Source organism: Corvus cornix, chromosome 5, assembly GCF_000738735.6.
Source record: "Corvus cornix cornix isolate S_Up_H32 chromosome 5, ASM73873v5, whole genome shotgun sequence".
NCBI classification, from domain to species: Eukaryota; Metazoa; Chordata; class Aves; order Passeriformes; family Corvidae; genus Corvus; species Corvus cornix.
In genome coordinates, this window is record NC_046335.1 from 1,192,120 (window position 1) to 1,212,838 (window position 20,719).

The window sequence follows — 20,719 nt, forward strand, 5'->3', positions numbered from 1 at the left end:
CTCACCAAATCCAACCATCAACCACCACCACACTCACAGCTAAACCACGGCCTCAAGAGCCACATCCACAACTGGCTGAACTTTTCCAGCGGTGCCCCTTCCACCCCTTCCCTGGGCAGCCTCTTCCAAAGCTTGACAATCCATGGAATTGTTAAGGGAAGAACTTTGTTAATAAAATAAATAGATTAGAACGCGTCAAAATTCCACGTGGAAAAGCAAATTCCAGGAAAAAAAGACCCAATCTAAACACTAAAAATTCATCTAAAGACTAAAAATTCATCTTTAGCTGCTCCATTTCTATTTGCATAAGAAGAGTGAAGCTGGAGAGCCTCTCGATTAATTATGAAACAAAACCTGTTCCAAAAATTCCCGACAATTCCAGCAATAATACCTCGTAATGGGGCACGGATTTTAAGGAAATGTTACCTTCGTCCTCACCTCCAAAACATTTAACTTAAGATCGCAGGAGCAAATTATGGATCTGCTGCTCCAAATTAGGATGGCATTTCCTAATGAGGTTTCAGTGTTGTTCTAAAGGTTATTTTAAATCACAGCAGCATCTGAAAAGGGTTGAGAGTGCTCAGAAATTCTGGCTTCTCCTCATGAAGTAGAAAAAAGAGAGGAGAAAATGAACTCGCTTCAGTTTTTAGGGTCAAACACCTAAACTCTGTTCCCGGAGTTTTGATGGAGAACAGAACGTTTCCCACATTGATTTCCAGGTTATCCCTATTAAAGCACATCCCTGGATGGCAAACAAGAAGCCATGAGCTCCATCACGGAGTCCAGGGATGCTCCTCCAAGCTCTGACCCTTGGGTGAAGGTGAATCCTTGGATGAAAGACCTGAGAGTACCAAATCTGAGCTCAGCTTCATTTTCATGAAGTTATTCAAGACAAACCACAGGAAATCCCTCAAAACCTGGAACCAGAACTGAAACCAGGACTGAAACCAGGACTGAAACCACCTCCATCCCTGGCTGCAAGAGCAGGAGAGCTGTTTCCAGGGGAAAATGCCTTCTTTTCCAACCCATCCTCATGCGGCAACTTCCTGACTTCCCTGTCCAGCTCCAGACATGGAGAAACTGGAGCAATGCAGGGGAGGCCACCAAGCTGACCAGAGGCCATCCAGATTCTGGGGCAGTGGGGTTTGGCCATCCTGGAGAAGGCTGGATGAAGGGAAAATCCAATTTCTGTCTTCAAATGCCAACCAGGGACTTCTGGAGAAGATGAAGACAAAGGACAAGCCAGGATGAAGAGCAGATGGAATTTCTGTCTTTAAATTGCCACCAGGAGGTTCTGGAAAAGACGAAAAACTTTTCTTGGAAGTGCAGAGGAAGGGACTATGAGCCAAGAGGTCTGAGCTGTATCAAGAGAAATTCCACCTGGATAAAAGGAAAACAAATTCCCTGGGCAATCGGACAAGTGTCCAGAGGGTCCATGGGATACTTGGAGACATCCAAAGCTTGGCTGGACACAGACCTGAGCAATCTGATCTTGAAGGTGGCCCTGTTTGAGCAGGGGGTTGATCAAGAGGTCATTTTAGATGGATGATTCCTAATTACTCCATGATTCCAGGAGCTGTGATGTCATCACCTGCTTGTCCAATCTGTTCTCTTGGAACAGGTCCATGCTGGATCATGGAAACTTGGGATGGTTTGGGTTGGAGGAGATCTTAAGGATCATCCAGTGCCACCCCTGCCATGGGCAGGGACACCTCCCACTGTCCCAGGCTGCTCCCAGCCCCAATGTCCAGCCTGGCCTTGGGCACTGCCAGGGATCCAGGGGCAGCCCCAGCTGCTCTGGCAATTCCAGCCCAGCCCCTGCCCACCCTCCCAGCCAGCAATTCCCAATTCCCAATCTCCCATCCAGCCCTGCCCTCTGGCACTGGGAAGCCATTCCCTGGCTCCTGTCCCTCCATGCCTTGTCTCCAGTCCCTCTCCAGCTAATCCCCTCCAAGCAGGCACTGAACTATGGCAAGGGATGGATTTTGATAGGAATATCAGGAAAGCTCCAAGAAATCCAAGTTGGGAATGGAGCTGCAGCAAAGCCTCTGCCAAAGCATTTCATAATGGTCAATTAATGGAAAATTCGCACTGCAGAACCTGATGGAATTTTTTCCAACGGCAGTGCTGGAAAGATCCCGATGGCTGCAGCAAAGCAAAAGCAGCAGCACTACCAGGAGAGCAAAGAATGCTCCCAATTGTTGGGAGATTTCCCTGAATATTCCTGCTGTCGGGAAGGGCCGCACAAATGTGTGACTGGGGGTGGTTCCATAAAGCTGGGCTTTGCTCAGGCCGTGTGAGAGCTGGAAAATAGAAGAAGCAGGAAAAATACGGGTTTTGGACAAGGGATTCTGCAGGGGTGTTCCAGGGGATGATGAAACTCCAAAATTCCCTGCCTTTAGGCAGGTTGTTTAAAGGCACCTGATCCCAATGCTCATGGAAGCTCTCCAGAATTCCAGCTTCAGTTCCGATTGAATCAGCACTGATTGAGATTCAGTTTTCTACACAGATTTTAAAACCCCCTACTCAAAGCTCGGTGCCTGTGGGTGGCTGGGGGTGGCTGTTCTTTCCCAGCAGCACGGGAATATTCCAGGCTTGGAAATCTGCAAGGAATGGGAAGGGCTTGGAATGGTCATTGGTGTTTTAAGGAACAAGAAGTGCTGATAAGGTTCTGGAATGGTTGCAGCCAAGGCTGAGTTGCACACGGAATGCTGTTCCTGTGTGCTTGGAGGGCCCAGCTGGAACGCTGAGTCCAGAACCCCAGCACAAGGAAAACATGGAATTGTTGGAGAAGAGATCACAGAGCTGGAGCCCCTCTGCTCTGGAACCAGGCTGGGAGAGCTGGGAATGTTCACCTGGAGAAGGGAAGGATCCAGGGAGAGCTCTGAGCCCCTTGCAGGGCCTAAAGGGGCTCCAGGAGAGCTGGAGAGGGACTGGGGACAAGGCCTGGAGGGACAGGAGGCAGGGAATGGCTTCCCAGTGCCAGAGGGCAGGGCTGGATGGGAGATTGGGAATTGGGAATTGCTGGCTGGGAGGGTGGGGAGGGGCTGGGCTGGAATTGCCAGAGCAGCTGGGGCTGCCCCTGGATCCCTGGCAGTGCCCAAGGCCAGGCTGGACATTGGGGCTGGGAGCAGCCTGGCACAGTGGGAGGTGTCCCTGCCATGGCAGGGGTGGGATGGGATGAACTTTGAGGTCCCTCCCAACCCAAACCATTCCAGAGTCAATAATTTCAAAAACTACACAAAAATAAACGAAGAGGAAAAAGAAAGATTTAACCTTGGGAAGCTCAACAAGATGAATCTCTTTGCTGTTTTACAAGAAGGAAAAAAAATACCCCCGAATTTTCATTTTGGGTTGATGAAATTATGAAGAGTCAACAGATTAATCACTCTTTAAATAAAACTGAAGTCGTGGGCGCGGCTACGTCGTTAAAATCTGTTAATCAAACTGAAAATAATTACAGAAAGATGTTTCCCACAGAGGTTTGTGCTACCATCAGGTTTGATTTCTCAGGCTTTAATCTCCGAATTGAACCAAACGCTCCCCAAAACCCAGGTGGGCCAGGCATGGTAAACACTGGTTTGGAAGAATTCCCCTCACACATCCCTAAGCTCTCGAACAAATGGGAAGCTCAACCTAACCTGCTCAAAACAGCTCTAATCCGAATTCCCCGGGAATTGCATCCGGATGGCGGAGTGGAAGGTGCACAGAGTGTGGCAGATGCTGTTAAAATCCTCCCTGTGCAGAATTCCAAAGGCATTGAGCTGTCTGGGAGTGGGAAACACGGATCATGCCCACAGCCCTCACCTGAGCTCTGGGACTGTCACACGCGCCAACAGCACGGCAGGATCCAGGCTGGATTTGCTGGATCATCTCCTCTCAGCTGCTGGGCCTGCACAGTTTGCTGATTTCATTTGTTAATTAGCTGCCTTTGTCTTCAGATGTTCGAAGCAGGCGGGATAAGAATAAAACACATCTGGGAAAGGGATGGGAACGGCTTCATCCCGGCGGGCAGAGCGGAGACAGCGGTGACGCATCGCTGAGCTGGGAGTTATTCAGCTCCTAAATTATCCTTAAATGTAAAACTCCCGTGCTTTCCAAGCTATTTTTCCTCCTTGGCCCAGCACAAGCTTTCAACCATGGAATTATTGAGGTTGGGAAAGAATTTAGGATCATTGAGTCCAAGCTGTGTCCGATGCCCACTTGTTCCCAGCCCAGAGCACTGAGTGACAAGGCCACCACTGCCCCATGGCCCCAAGTGCCACATCCACATGGATTTGAAATCCCTCCAGGGATGGGGACTCCACCCTGTCCCTGTGCCAGGGCTGGACAACCGATTTAGGGAAGAAATTTTCCCAACTGTCCAATCTAAACCTCACAGAATCCCTGAGGTTGGAAAAGCCCTCCCAGCCCATCGAGTCCCAGCTGTGCCCGATGCCCACCTTGTCCCCAGCCCAGAGCTCTGAGTGCCACCTCCAGGAATTCCTGGGACACCTCCAGGGATGGGCACTCCAAAGCTCCCTGGGCAGCCCCTGCCAAGGCCTGAGCTCCCTTTCCATGGGGAAATTCCTGCTGCTGCCCACCCTGAGCCTGCCCTGGCCCAGCCTGAGGCCGTTCCCTCTCCTCCTGTCCCTGTTCCCTGCCAGCAGAGCCCGACCCCCCCGGCTGCCCCCTCCTGTCAGGGACTTGTGCAGAGCCACAAGGTCCCCCCTGAGCCTCCTTTGCTCCAGCCTGAGCCCCTTCCCAGCTCCCTCAGGAACTCTCCAGACCCTTCCCAGCTCCCTCAGCTGCTCCTCATCAGATTTACTTTCAGTAATTCACAGAATCATGGAATGGTTTGGGTTGGAAGGGACCTTAAAGCTTATTCCATTCCCACTCCTGCCATGGGTAGGGACACCTCCCACTGTCCCAGGCTGCTCCAAACCCTGTCCAGCTTGGCCTTGGACACTTCCAGGGATCCAGGGGCAGCCACAGCTTCTTTATCAGGGCAGCTTTGAAGTGCTTAGTGTGGGATATAAAGCACAAAAATTCAATTAATTTCTCTATTTCTTGCATCTTACAGAAAGGATAACGAGCTCTCCTGCTCTCCATCCCTTCGTGTGTCCAGTGTGGACACACAACAGCTCTAACCAAGCTGGAAAGACAGGGATTGAGTTATTCCCAGCTCCATGTGAGCTATTTTTCCCTCTCCAACCCTTTCAAAGAGATTTATTCTGCATCTGCAGTGCTGCATGTGCAGAACAGCCCCAGCACTGCAAACAAGCAGCATTTCCAGCTGCTGGAAGGAAGCAAATGTTCCCTCCTTGTTCCCACGATGGAGAGCGTGACCCCAGGAGCCCCCTGAGGAGCTTCCATCGATTTCCAATAGAATTTCGGGAGGATCAGAGCCGTGCCAGGAGGCTGTTAACACACTCCAACACAAAAGGACAAAGCAAAAGACCTCAGTAGTCAACAATCCCCACACAACTCCAGCCTGTGATGCTTTCCTGAGGGTTCAGGCTACAACAAAATTCCGAAAGGAAAAATACAATGAGCTCTCGGTGATGGGATTTCATGGCGAAAATGTTTTCTCCACCCTGTTAATGAGGTTATAAATGCACCTGGTTGAAACTTGCTCCTATGAGCACGTCCTGGTGACATCAGGGGGATGGCACAGGGGGTGCAGCACTACAGGAGGGTTTTCCTTCTCCAAGGGCACCAAACGGAGCCAATTCCAATTGTTTCTGAGGCTGGATTAGCATTGGAATTCCCGGGGAGCAGACAGGTTTGGCATGTCCAGGACTAACAGAACAAACAGCAACATCCACGACAATGCTGGACTTCCACAGGGATGGGAGCAGCCCTGAGGAGAAGGATTGGGAGTGTTGAGGGGTGAGAGGCTGGACGTGACCTGGAATTGTGCCCTGGGCTGATCCTGCAGTGTGGGAAGCAGGAAAAGTGGGATTCTGCCCCTCTGCCCTGCTCAGGTGAGATCCCACCTGCCGAGCTGCCCCAGCCCTGGGACAGAACAGGACATGGAGCTGCTGGAAAGAGTCCAGAGGAATCCATGGAGATGCTCCAAGGGCTGGAGCCCCTCTGCTCTGGAGCCAGGCTGGGAGAGCTGGGAATGTTCACCTGGAGAGGAGAAGGATGCAGGGAGAGCTCCGAGCCCCTTGCAGGGCCTAAAGGGGCTCCAGGAGAGCTGCAGAGGGACTGGGGACAAGGCCTGGAGGGACAGGAGCCAGGGAATGGCTTCCCAGTGCCAGAGGGCAGGGCTGGATGGGAGATTGGGAATTGGGAATGCTGGCTGGGAGGGTGGGGAGGGGCTGGGCTGGAATTGCCAGAGCAGCTGGGGCTGCCCCTGGATCCCTGGCAGTGCCCAAGGCCAGGCTGGACATTGGGGCTGGGAGCAGCCTGGGACAGTGGGAGGTGTCCCTGCCATGGCAGGGGCTGAACAAGATGATCTTTAAGTCTCATTCCATCCCAAAACATTCCATGATTCCATTATTCCTCGCACATATGCACAGATGGGAAAGGATCAGTGGATTTTCTAAACCAGTGGATTTTCCCAACCAATGGATTTTCCCAATCACCAGGAATCAGAAGCTCACACAGAATGAGGCACATCCATGAATTCCCAGCAGAGGTTCCCAGCACCAGAGTGCCCCAGCATGGTCTGAAACACTGGAAAAGTCCTGGAATAGTGGGAATTTCTGGGATCACTGTGCAGGAAGTATTGAATTTACTCCCACACTCAGAATCAGTGACCCGAGTACAGGATCCTAACCTAGTCTCATGTGTTTTTAAGCAGCATTAAATAATTAAAGGACAATGAAAAAAAATTAATGAAAGGGCAAAGAAAAGACCAAAAGGAAAACAATTCCACACTGGAAAAATAATTCAGGATCTGAGTTTGCTGGAGAAGACATAACGAGCACAAAACACTGAATTTCCCCAAAAAGAACAGTGAATAATTTAAATTATATTTATATTATATAAATTATTATTGGCTGTAAGCACCTCAGGAGGGAAAACAGGACAAAAGAGCTCTTTTGGCTCCAGGGAATATAAATGTAAGGAATAAGAATCGCTGGAAATGGAAATTCGGTTTGGGGAAGAACCAGACTAATTTTTCTTGGAAAAGGAAGCAGCTGAACAGAGGAGCTTGGGCTGAGAAAGGATTCCTCAAAGCTCCACGATCAGATGATTTTTCATGGAAAAAAAAAATGTCATTACATTGATTTTTAATAGAGCAGCAAAGAAAAAAATCAACCCTAAGAACCAGACAGAGCCATGAGATAAAAGAGGTCGAACTCAACCGGAGTCGCGGTCAATCCAAAGATGAAATTCCGTGGAAAAAATGCAATCAGAGTTGATTAAAAAATCCCAGATCATTATCATTAAATCAAGTGCACTCGAATCAAGACATAGAGCAATTGAAAGCTTCTTTTCATCCCACTTGCATCAGGCTCTTCCAGAGTTCACTTTGGATCCCCACCGTGCTGGAAAATCCAGATGGACCCGGAGCACCCACAAAAAAATGTGGAATAAACAGGATTTAAAACCACTCCGGCACTGCAGGGACTGGGTTTTTTACAGCAATTTTGGGTTATTAATTCCCTCTGTACCTGTATAATTTTTCCATTAAAAAAAAAGCAGGAAAAATGGATTTCCCAAGCCAGGAAAAACAGGCGTTGATGCCAAAGGCCACCTGACGTGCTCGACGTGGAATAATTGTTACAAATTGGAAGTATTAACACCTTAAGTCAGTAATTATTGGTTTCATAATCCCAAACCTAATTAATGCTCGTTCCTCCACTTTCTAAAGGACAGAAACTTAATTTTGTGGAATTAATGAACAACAAACTGGGTTAGGAAAGTCTGGTTTTAGAGCACATCCATCTCCGCTTAGTGAAATTTTTCCAGAGGCTCCTTACAAGGTTTAAATAAATCCCTGTTCAAAGTGAAATTCTGAATTAATTGAGTGTAAATAATGAGCAGGGGCTCCTGGTAAGACCCCATTGCTCTCTCCCTGCCTTATTCTGGATTTTAAATGGTCTAAAAGGAGAATAAAAAATATTTGCATAGAGAAAAATAGAAATATAAGCTGATTATTCCTTCATTTATAATAAACAAGGGAGTGCAGAGGGGGTGGTGGGGATGATCTGAGGGTTGGAGCACTGCTCCTGTGAGGAAAGGTTGGGAGAATTGGGATTGTTTACATGGAAAAGGCTCCAGGGAGAGCTCCGAGCCCCTTGCAGGGCCTAAAGGGGCTCCAGGAGAGCCGCAGAGGGACTGGGGACAAGGCATGGAGGGACAGGAGCCAGGGAATGGCTTCCCAGTGCCAGAGGGCAGGGCTGGATGGGAGATTGGGAATTGGGAATTGCTGGCTGGGAGGGTGGGCAGGGGCTGGGCTGGAATTGCCAGAGCAGCTGGGGCTGCCCCTGGATCCCTGGCAGTGCCCAAGGCCAGGCTGGACATTGGGGCTGGGAGCAGCCTGGGATGGTGGGAGGTGTCCCTGCAGGGACTGGATGGGATTTAGGGTCCTTTCCATCCCAAAGCATTCCTTGATTCCACGACAACAAAAAGTGCCAGGTTTCCTCCCTCCTATCCTGTTTCTCTTCCAAAGCTCCCATTTATTTTCCAGCCCTAAACTCTTTCCCATTAAAAAAGTCAGAGCAGGAACCTCTCCAGTGCTGCCCTACAATCCCTGCTTGAAAAGAAGATCCCTTTTCTCCTCAGCCTGACTCCAGAAGAATATAAAATCCACATTTCAGGGAAGAGGAATAATAGGAAAAACCGGGACTAGAGGCCATAAATAACAGTGAACGGATGAGGAAAAAAGGAGGAAATCTGTGGAAGGAACTCTATGGAGGCAAATGAAGATGACAAATCAAAGCAAAGTGTAGCAAAGAGGAAAATCAACCTGCCCAGAATATTTAGAGCCAGGCCTAAACCCAGACAAGTGAAGTCTTTCTGCTGACTGGATGGAATTCCCAGCCAGCCCATTCCAGGAGCAGAGGCTAAAATCCCATCCAGCTTGGAAAAGACCTTCAGGGAGTCATCTAAACGCCATCCATGGCGATGCTGCTCCTCAGTTCAGCACAAATCCAACACAAAATGTTCTTTCGGGATGGAAATGCAGCAGAATTCCAAGGAGCAGCCAAGACTTTCCTCCTTGGAGAATTGCATTAGCCTGCCCATGTGCCAAGCCTTCCTTTCCCAAAGTCTACCAAGCTGAAATTCCAATGAGGATTAAGATCCCAAGGATAATTAACGGGCCAGAACTTCATAAAAATTGGTGTGGGGAAAAAGTGGGCACTGGAGCAAGGCTGGATAAACATGGATGCTCTCCAGAGCCTGGAATCACGGAGTCCTACAGAGAGGGAGGGGGCTGGAGAGGGAGGATGAGGAAAAATCTGTCCGAATCAGCATTTTATTAATTTTGCTATTCTAATTATCCCAAATAATTTAGAGTCATGCAAGCGGAGGATCTTCAAATTCTTCCCTGTGAGGGTGGGGAGGGATTGCAATGGAATTCCCAGAGAAGTTGTGGCTGCTCCATCCCTGGAAGCATCCAAGACCAAGTTGGAGCAACCTGGGATAGTGGAAGGTGCCTCTCTGCTCTGGAACCAGGCTGGGAGAGCTGGGAATGTTCACCTGGAGAAGGAGAAGGATCCGGGGAGAGCTCCGAGCCCCTTGCAGGGCCTGAAGGGGCTCCAGGAGAGCTGGAGAGGGACTGGGGACAAGGCCTGGAGGGACAGGAGCCAGGGAATGGCTTCCCAGTGCCAGAGGGCAGGGCTGGATGGGAGATTGGGAATTGGGAATTGCTGGCTGGGAGGGTGGGGAGAGGCTGGGCTGGAATTGCCAGAGCAGCTGGGGCTGCCCCTGGATCCCTGGCAGTGCCCAAGGCCAGGCTGGACATTGGGGCTGGAGCAGCCTGGGACAGTGGGAGGTGTCCCTGCCATGGCAGGGGTGGCACTGGATGGGATTTAAGATCCAACCTAAATCATTCCATGATTTTATCGAATGCAAAAGGGACAAAGAGCAAAATCTCTTCACTGAAGGAGCGGCCGCGCATTGGAAGAGACTCCCCAGGGAAGTGGTGGAATCATCATCCCTGGAAATGTCCCAAAAGCAAGTAGACACCTCCCAGCGCGATTTAGTAATTTTGGTGGATTCGAAGGTTGAAGTTGAAGATCTCAAAGGTCTTTCCAACCTTTATTTTCCCATAATTCCACATTCCCAGTGAGACCACCCACACCAAACCTCTCCTCACCTTCAGGAGAAGCTGCCTCCCAGAACAAACCCCACACAGGAAATTTTCCAGGGATTGGCAGGAGCTGAGTATTCCAGTCAGGAACAGCACATTTAAGCCTTAAACTCAGCTCTTTATAAAAACCAGGCCTATTTCCATGAGTGTTTATAGATCCCTATAAACAGAGGGAATTTTGGAGCCATTAAGAGAAGCTGTCTTTGCACTCCAGGGATATTTACGGCATCAATTATCCCGAATTTCATCTGACACGAGCTCGTCTCAGGCTGATCTAACCACAGCTATTAGAGCCAGCTTTAATTTAGGAAAGGAACAGCATAAAAGGCATCCAAATAACCTCATGGCACTTTTCCTGGAGTTTGTTCCAGGACGAAAAGAAAATCCGCATCCACAGCCAGGTAACACCATGGAATTAAGGCTCTGGAATTAATTGGGAGCTTTATCCCTGAGTTAAAAATTCCTAATGTCAGGAGGATTCTGAGGAGCAAATTCTGCAAGGAATTTCCTCAGCTCTTCGGGGTTAATTAAACATCATCAACATGGAAATAAAAATATTCCCTGGCTCAAGCTAATGGGAATTCTGCAATTCCATTCCTCCAGGCATGGTTAATTCTCACGTGGAATTTGCCCCAGCAGGGTTGGGATTAATCAGGATGGATCAATCAGATATTTTAGTGGGTGATTGAAGGGTTTTGGGGTTTGGACACCCAGAACCAGCAAGGTGGGAATGCATGGACGCTCTGATTCCTGCTGACCTTGACCATTCCCATGACTCCCAGTTTTCTGCCTGCTCTTGTCATCAATTTTCTACTTGGGTAAAAATTGTCTGTGAGTCTTAAAATCACAGGGTCAAAGAATCCTGGAATGGTTTGGGGTGGAAAAACCTTCAATCCCATCCCATTCCCACCCCTGCCATGGGCAGGGACACCTCCCACTGTCCCAGGCTGCTCCCAGCCCCAATGTCCAGCCTGGCCTTGGGCACTGCCAGGGATCCAGGGGCAGCCCCAGCTGCTCTGGCAATTCCAGCCCAGCCCCTGCCCACCCTCCCAGCCAGCAATTCCCAATTCCCAATCTCCCATCCAGCCCTGCCCTCTGGCACTGGGAAGCCATTCCCTGGCTCCTGTTCCTCCATGCCTTGTCCCCAGTCCCTCTCCAGCTCTCCTGGAGCCCCTTTAGGCCCTGCAAGGGGCTCGGAGCTCTCCCCGGATCCTTCTCCTCTCCAGGTGAACACCCCCAGCTCTCCCAGCCTGGCTCCAGAGCAGAGGGACTCCAGCCCTTGGATCATCTCCATGGATTCCTCTGGACTCTTTCCAGCAGCTCCCTGTGCTCATCCCCTCCCACAGACACTCCCGTGCTCCCAACATGCGACTTTTTAGAGGAAAATGGGTGGGGGAACGACCATGGAGCACTGGGAATGGGGAAGGGAATTCTTAGCTGGACCTTCCAGCTGCTCCTGACATCGCTCCCTGTCCTTCCCAGCCTTCCCCATCCGAAGAAGCTGGAAAAACTGGATTGAAATTGCAGGGATGAGGAGGAGGAGGAGGTAATGCTTCCTCATGGAGAGCAGGTTTTGCCTGAGGGAGAGCATTTTTTCCTCTCTTGGAATGCTAAAAAGGCTCCTGAGGTTCCCTCATGCTGCACCCCTGGTGTGGGGCCACGTGTGTCTGACACAAAATGTGGGGAATTTTGGATGGAAAAATATTTTAAAATGGGATTTTTACCCTAATTCCACTGGTTTAATCACCACATGAGACCACAGAGAGGATTTCGAGGAAGGGGCTGTTTTAGGCATCAAACATTGGGGGTAAAAGTGAAATTGGGGTTTTCTGGTGAGTCCTAAACCTGAGAGTTTTAAAGAAATCCCTTCCACTCCCATTCCTGCATGCCAAATAAAATCCACGTTTAAAACATGGACACAGGCAGCACCCACGTGTTTATTTTCCCGAGTTTTTCTCCTGCCAGAAAGGTTTTAAGGGGGGAGTGATGCTGAAATTCTGCCCTCACCTCTGCAGGATTCCTGAATTTCTTCTCCTTGGCTTCAATCCCCCCCACTCCTGGTTCCTCTTTTTTACCCCCCTCCCTGTGGATGTTGGAATTGCTCTCTCGGTCGTGGTAATTAAGCCAGAATTGAGATGTTGAAAATGGAATTTATGAATTTCTCTGCTGCCTCTCTGAGTTGTGTTTGCCTTGGAGTGGCTGCATGGAATTCCAGGCTTCTATTGCAGCAACATTTTTAATTCCCAGCTCCAGTGTCTCCCAATATTTATGGATTTATTGGACCTCCTTTCCTTGTCCTTTTGTTCATTAAAAACCCAGGGATGAGATTAAATCCTCGTTCAAATGAGGACAGGATTCATGAATGGAAATTTAAAGGGGAAAAAACAAGAGGGAAATTAATATAAAACAATAAGAGCAGCGTGTAAGGAAAGCAAATAAATTCATCTTCCTTCCCTTTTTTTTTTCCATGATACAAGAAGAGGAGACAATTTGGAATATTCTGCAGGTGGAAAGCATTTAAAGCATTGAAAAATGGAATTTTCGGCAGGAGAGAAATGCAAATTAATTCAATTAATTAGCGGGGTTCTTGTTATTCGCTCTCTGAGGTCAAATTTGGACATTTCCAACATTAAAATCTCCTAAAAGAGATGAGTTTGGGGTTTACTGGGAGGGGATCCTCTGGGAAAGCTGTACCAGGGCCTCCCCACCCTCCCAGCCAGGAATTCCTAATTCCCAATATCCCATCTAAAGCTCCTCCCTTCCTTATCTCTTATCCTTTGCTATCTCTCCATGAATTTTTGGGCTGGACAATTGGATCACAGGGAATTCTTGTGCCCAGTGATGGCCCGAGGAGGTGCAGGATCACAGCAGAGGATTTTTGGGAAGCTGAAGGGCTGGGAATGCTCGCCCATGGATCTGAGGCTGCTGAGCAGTGTTGGGCTGGAATTATCTTCCTGTTACACATGGAAAACATTCAGAATGGAAAGGAAAAATTCCCACACTGGATGTGAGAAAGGCTGGGAGAGCTGGGAATGTTCACCTGGAGAAGGGAAGGCTCCAGGGAGAGCTCCGAGCCCCTTGCAGGGCCTGAAGGGGCTCCAGGAGAGCTGGAGAGGGACTGGGGACAAGGCCTGGAGGGCCAGGAGCCAGGGAATGGCTTCCCAGTGCCAGAGGGCAGGGCTGGATGGGAGATTGGGAATTGGGAATTGCTGGCTGGGAGGGTGGGCAGGGGCTGGGCTGGAATTGCCAGAGCAGCTGGGGCTGCCCCTGGATCCCTGGGAATGAACTGAGCTCAGGAGAAATTGGATATTTTGGGACTCATTAACAGAAAAGCCACCGGACGTGAGCAGATCCAGCGAAAGCACCTGGAAACTTCCGATGGATCCTTCCTGCAAAAGCAGGACTGAAAGGATTTTCAAGACCGCAGCAAATCCATAAAAATGATGGAATTGCCCCTTTCCCTCACACATCCCAATGCTCTGGCTCATTCTTCATTTATATCCCAACAATTAATTATTGCAGGAACAACAATGCAGTTCCAAGCACCAAATCCCAGATTAAGCGGGAAATGAAATCCAGGAATTGCTGGAGAGGGAGATCTCCCACCCATGTGCTGCTGTCAAATTGTCCCAAGTCAAGAACGGAGATGAATGAGGGGAAAAAAATGGAATTTCCATGGATTTTTTTCAAGAATTCATTGTCAAATCTTTCCCAGTTTTCAATTAGAGGCTGGAATTAGAAAGAATTTTAAATTCAAGGCCTCGGCAATGCTCTTGTTCCCAAATTAGCGTGGAACACGGCTTTGATATTGTTTTTCCTCTTAATTTACAAGCCAAGATGCTTCCAAAATTATATTTAATCCATATTTTAAAGAATATCAACACTGAAGTTGTTTTTTAAAACACATTTGAGAGATTCCTTCAAAAATTCAAACATTCCCTTCCTGCTCTAATGATGGATTCGCTTCCAGCCGGGAACGTCATCTGTTTTCCACAGATTTTGTTTTTGACAGTTGTCTGTTTTCTGTGTAATTTCACTAAAAACACGTTCACTAAAACAAACAAAACCCAATCGGAGGGAAAATTCCGGTGAAATAGTTGGGATCCCCAAAAGGCACCATGCCACAAATCCCAGATGCCACAAAAATTGTGTCGGAATTATCCCGTATCCCGAGGTCCACCTGACACAGAGAGGGCAATTTTTGGGAACCACAGATCCCACCAATCTAATTTTTCTCCACATTCCCAATCCTTCACATTTTTCATTCCAATCCCAAATCCTTCACACTTTTCACTGAAATCCAAATATTTCATGTTTTCCATGGAAATCCAAATATTTCTTATTTTTCACCACAATCCCAATCCTCCACGTTTTTCACCACAATCCCAAGGTTTCACATTTTTCACTCCAATCCCAATCCTTCACATTTTTCACTGCATTCCAATCCTTCTCATTTTTCCCAGCAATCCCAATCCATCACATTTCTCACTGCACTCCCAATCCTTCACACCCTCCACTACAATCCCAATCCTCCACATCTTTCCCTATAATCTCAATCCTTCACACTTTTCACCACAATCTGAATCCTTCACATTTTTCACTCCAATCCCAATCCTTGTCATTTTTCCCAGCAATCCCAATCCATCACATTTCTCACTGCATTCCCAGTCTTTCACATTTTTCATCACAATCCCAATCCTTTACCACAATCCCAACCTTCCACATTTTTCCCTGAAATCCCAACCCTTCCGATTTTTCACTCTAATCCCAACCCTTCACATTTTTCCCTGAAATCCCAACCATTCACATTTTTCACTCCAATCCCAACCCTTCACATTTTTTCCTGAAATCCCAACCATTCACATTTTTCCAACCATAAAAGCACCACAGATCTGTAGAATCCACCGCTAAAATCAGGATTCACAAGGAGCCGATCATTTCTTGGGAACAGCAGACATTTTAAGGCATGAAAAGAGCACCAAAGGCAGAATTCCAAGGATTTACTCACAGTACACGTCCACTCGGATGGATTTGATGGCCGGGGAGCCCAGGCCGTTCTCAGCCTTGCAGTAGTAGCGGCCTCCCTGGTGTCTCTGGATGTTGGAAATCCTCAGGGTTTCGTTGAAGACACTGGAATCTTGGAATCTGTCAGAGGCACTTCCTGCTGTTTTGGTCCACCTGATCTGAGCAAGCACCAAAAACCAGGATTACTTTAGGTCTGGAAAATGGGCACAGTCTAAAACTCTGCACCAAAAACAAGGATTACTTTAGGTCTGGAAAATGGGCACAGTCTAAAACTCTGCACCAAAAACAAGGATTAATTTAGGTCTGGAAAATGGGCACAGTCTAAAACTCGAAAGCAAAAACCAGGATTAATTTAGGTCTGGAAAATAGGCACAGTCTAAAACTCGACAGCAAAAATCAGCATTAATTTAGGTCTGGAAAATGGGCACAGTCTAAAACTCGAAAGCAAAAACCAGGATTAATTTATGTCTGGAAAATGGGCACAGTCTAAAACTCGAAAGCAAAAACCAGGATTAATTTAGGTCTGGAAAATGGGCACAGTCTAAAACTCTGCACCAAAAACAAGGATTAATTTAGGTCTGGAAAATGGGCACAGTGTAAAACTCGAAAGCAAAAACAAGGATTAATTTAGGTCTGGAAAATGGGCACAGCCTAAAACTCGACAACAAAAACCAGGATTAATTTAGGTCTGGAAAATGGGCACAGTCTAAAACTCGACAGCAAAAATCAGCATTAATTTAGGTCTGGAAAATGGGCACAGTCTAAAACTCTGCACCAAAAACCAGGATTAATTTAGGTCTGGAAAATGGGCACAGTCTAAAACTCTGCACCAAAAACAAGGATTAATTTAGGTCTGGAAAATGGGCACAGTCTAAAACTCTGCACCAAAAACAAGGATTAATTTAGGTCTGAAAAATGGGCACAGTCTAAAACTCGACAACAAAAACCAGCATTAATTTAGGTCTGGAAAATGGGCACAGTCTAAAACTCGAAAGCAAAAACCAGGATTAATTTAGGTCTGGAAAATGGGCACAGTCTAAAACTCGACAACAAAAACCAGCATTAATTTAGGTCTGGAAAATGGGCACAGTCTAAAACTCTGCACCAAAAACAAGGATTAATTTAGGTCTGGAAAATGGGCACAGTCTAAAACTCTGCACCAAAAACAAGGATTAATTTAGGTCTGGAAAATGGGCACAGTCTAAAACTCGGCACCAAACCACGAGATTTGTGGAGGTGGCACTAGGATTTCAGTTTGGAGGAATCAGGGAAATTCCCAAGGAAATCAACAGCTCTTGTGTACGAACACTTCATCCAAGAGTCCCTGAGCAGCTGCATTTCATGGAATCCTGGAATGGTCTGGGTTGGGAGGAGTTTAAAGGTCCCATTCCACCCCCTGCTACCACCAGGGACACCTCCCACTATGCCAGGTTGCTCCAAGCCTTGAACATTCCCGGGGATTTCCGATCTGTGGGATTTGTGGCTGCCCGTGATGGGTCAGGGAGGAGAAATGAATTGATATTCCCATTTTTTTCTGATGGTTTTCTTCTTTTGGGAATCGCAGAATCATGGAACGGTTTGGGTGGGAAGAGACCTTAAAGCTCATCCCATTCCAACCCAGGGACACCTCCCACTATCCCAGGCTGCTCCAAGCCCCGTCCAGCCTGGCTTTGGACACTTCCAGGGATCCAGGGGAAGCCACAGCTTCTCCAGGAATCTGTGCCAGGGTCTCCCCACCCTCACAGGGAAGAAATTCCTTCTTAATAACCAGGAATTCTGGGCTTTTAGGAATATATTTTGCTCCAGACCATCAATACACAACAGTGGCATCAAAACCTCTCTTCCTGTTTATTCCACATGGGAATATCTGGAATATTGGGCTAGTAAATAGCTCCAGGTCAAAGTGTTGTTCATCGTTCCAAAGTTTTACATGGAAAATTGGAGTGGAAAAGCAGACAACTCAAAAGAATCACTGCTTCCTCTGGAAAAGTGAGGATCCTTGATTCTGGAAAGGTTGGAATTCAGATTTTCCAACCAGTGGGAAACCAAAAGCAGAGTTGGAGAGTCCTTGGTTTCCAAAATTTCTGCCCTTGGGAGACTCCACCTTGGGAACTGTGTCCAGCTCTGGAGTTCTCTGCACAAGAAAGTTGTGGACTTGCTGGAATGATCCAGAGGAATCCATGGAGCTGCTCCAAGGGCTGGAGCCCCTCTGCTCTGGAGCTGGGAGGAGTTCACCTGGAGAGAGGGAGAGGCTGGGAGAGCTGGGAATGTTCACCTGGAGAAGGGAAGGATCCAGGGAGAGCTCCGAGCCCCTTGCAGGGCCTAAAGGGGCTCCAGGAGAGCTGCAGAGGGACTGGGGACAAGGCCTGGAGGGACAGGAGCCAGGGAATGGCTTCCCAGTGCCAGAGGGCAGGGCTGGATGGGAGATTGGGAATTGGGAATTGCTGGCTGGGAGGGTGGGCAGGGGCTGGGCTGGAATTGCCAGAGCAGCTGGGGCTGCCCCTGGATCCCTGGCAGTGCCCAAGGCCAGGCTGGACATTGGGGCTTGGAGCAGCCTGGGACAGTGGGAGGTGTCCCTGCCATGGAATTCCCTTCCAACCCCAACCACTCCATGATTCTGTGATTCCATGAACACAGCGAATGGCTTCCCACTTCCAGAGAATAAATTGCCCTTACGGGACAACTCGTGTCCTTGGGATTCCACATCCCAACACTTCCACAGGCTGCCAGGGAAAACACAATTTTTTCCAGATCCAAGTAAAAGCCGGCAGTGACAGGAGCTGTGAACAGGCAGGACGTGAGCATCCGAATTCCGTGCCAGGGATCCCAAGGAAATTGCTCTTTTCCAGCTTGGTTGCTGTAACACTTTGGGAAAAGGATATTTCCTTCTATTTTCCAGCAGAGGAAAACTGTGGCTATTAATGATGGAAAAAATCAGCAGCACACCCACAAAGCCATAACTCCTATGGAAGAATTTCAGTGCTTTTTTCGCTTGATTCCCAAAAATTCCAGAGTGATCCTGATTGGAATCTGGGGATGCTTCCAAAATGGAAATGAATAAAATAAATAAAATAAAATCAACTAAAAATCGATTCTTTCACCTCCGGACTCAGATTTTACACACTGGCTTCCAAGCTCTGGAAAATCAGGCAGCACGGATGTCCAAGAGGTCTGAATCCCAAAAAATTAAGGATTTGGCTTTGGAATTGCAGAGGAAGCATTCCTTACACTCCAAGGCTGAAAGCTTAACTATTACTGGAAATAATAAAGGAGTTTTAAGGAATTGCTGAATAATTTAAAAGGCTTTTAATGAGTGGAACCTGAGGGAAAAAATATTTCAATCTTAGGTAAATTGGTAAAATTTCAGTTAAAAAATTGTTAAAAATAATAAATTGATAAAATTCCTTTATCCTGCGCAGTTGGATCAGTCTTTTTTTTATGGAAAAGCAGGATTTAGGGAAATACCCACAAATTCTTTCCCAAAAAACCTCGGAACAACCTGGCCGATGATTAATTGCGGCAATTAATCTTTGATTAATTTGGATTACTTGATTCCAATGTTGTTCCTTACAACTTTCAGACGTTTCCCTGCTTCCAAAAATTACCACTTTAATCCTGAATCATCCATAAAGGTTTTCCTATCAATATCCCACTGAAGGATGATGGATTTTGCATCCTGCGTGGCTGGAAAATGCCTTTTCCAGCATTAACCAGGAGCTGAGGGCAGGAATTTCACAGAGTTTTTTTCTTCTGGGGTCAGGATCATTTGAACCTTCCTGGTGGGAAAGGATGGACTGGCCCCCACTGCAATTATCCAGGGAATTTGAGGAAATGATCCAAATAGCACCAAACTTTGAAGTTTTTTATTCCCATAGCTTTTTTTCTTCAGCAACATCAATTAAATTTTAAAAAATTCATTTTAATAGTAAAGACATCATTTAAGGGCAGAAAGAAGCAGACAAAGCTCCAGTTGGAATTCCCAGTTATTCCTTTTCATGGTGGTTTTCCAATGCTGGAATTCCACGTCAAACCACTGGAATCACAAACACATCCTCATAACTTCAATGCTTGGGAATTTGTTCCCTGTAATTCTCTAAAGACAAATAAATACGACACATTTTGTAATTTTGAGCTTCTAAACTGGCACAAAATTAAGCCTGGGGATGAGAACTCCATAAAACCCAAATCCTGACTCTTATTTCCCTTGTGAACCAATCTAAATTCTGCTTTTTTTTTTTTCCAGGGACAGAATGAGTCGCTGTTGTTGCCATCCAGGTTCAGGAATTGATCAAATCCTCGCATTTTTCAGGAAGAAAGGCCCGGGTTTGATTAAACACGCAGGAGTTCAGAGCCATTCCACTGGGAAGAGCTGAGAACCTGGAAGGCTGGGCACTGGGAGAGTTGGAAACAAGGGAATTGGATCCAAGGATGAGGTAATTCCAGGGATGTTACCTCCCAGAAGCCAAAACTGCTCAAAATCGCACCTCTCCTATGGAAATAAGGTAACTGGGAATGTTCACCTGGAAAAGAGAAGGATCCAGGGAGAGCTCCGAGCCCCTTGCAGGGCCTAAAGGGGCTCCAGGAGAGCTGGAGAGGGACTGGGGACAAGGCCTGGAGGGACAGGAGCCAGGGAATGGCTGCCCAGTGCCAGAGGGCAGGGCTGGATGGGAGATTGGGAATTGGGAATTGCTGGCTGGGAGGGTGGGGAGGGGCTGGGCTGGAATTGCCAGAGCAGCTGGGGCTGCCCCTGGATCCCTGGCAATGCCCAAGGCCAGGCTGGACATTGGGGCAAGGAGTTGGAATGAGATGGTTTTTAACATCCTTTCCAACCCATTCCAGGATTCCATGGAAAGTACTGGATTGGGAGGTGATCCCAGTGCTCAGCAGGTGCTCCATGCCAGTCCCACCACTGCTCTGAACTCCCAGTGAACCAAAAAGTTCATTTTTGTTCCATAAACCAGAAAATAATCGGATTAGGAATTTCCCATTGTCTCCATCTAAAGCTCTTACAATTCCTTTGGATTAAAATCCAAGCAAAGGGCCCCTCTGTGAGGGGTGTAACCTCGGGAAGATGTGGAAGACCAGGAAAAAGTCTGGAGAAAAGCCACAAAACTCATTAAAATGACAAAAATTTCCTCAGGAAAGCAAGGGATAAGCTCAGCAGTGGTGCAGTATCCAAGGAAAAATCAGGGAATAACAATCAACAGCTTTAAAACACCCAGGATGGTCCAGAAATCGATCGTGGATCAATTCCCAACATAAAAGGCAAAGTTAGGGAAGTAACAAAATGGATCAGGAAGCACTTCCTGTTTGCTCAGCCCCAAATGTTTATGGAAAACTTCTGCAAGCCATGGTGTTCCATTAAATTGGAGTCAGCAGCTCCAAAGGATTTTTCTGGGAATGCTGGAAGTTTTAGGACAGTCCCAGGGATGGGAAATCTCC

At 47.6% G+C, this 20,719-nt stretch overlaps 1 protein-coding gene across 1 annotated transcript in view; it reads right to left on the reverse strand.

Annotated features, from left to right (window-relative positions):
- MDGA2 (MAM domain containing glycosylphosphatidylinositol anchor 2) overlaps positions 1-20,719 on the reverse strand; it is a 194,607-nt gene that overhangs the window by 94,205 nt on the left and 79,683 nt on the right. Inside the window, exon 3 of the mRNA XM_039552148.1 lies at positions 15,261-15,435. Coding sequence (XP_039408082.1) covers positions 15,261-15,435 — 175 coding nt within the window. The remainder of the gene's footprint in view (positions 1-15,260; positions 15,436-20,719) is intronic.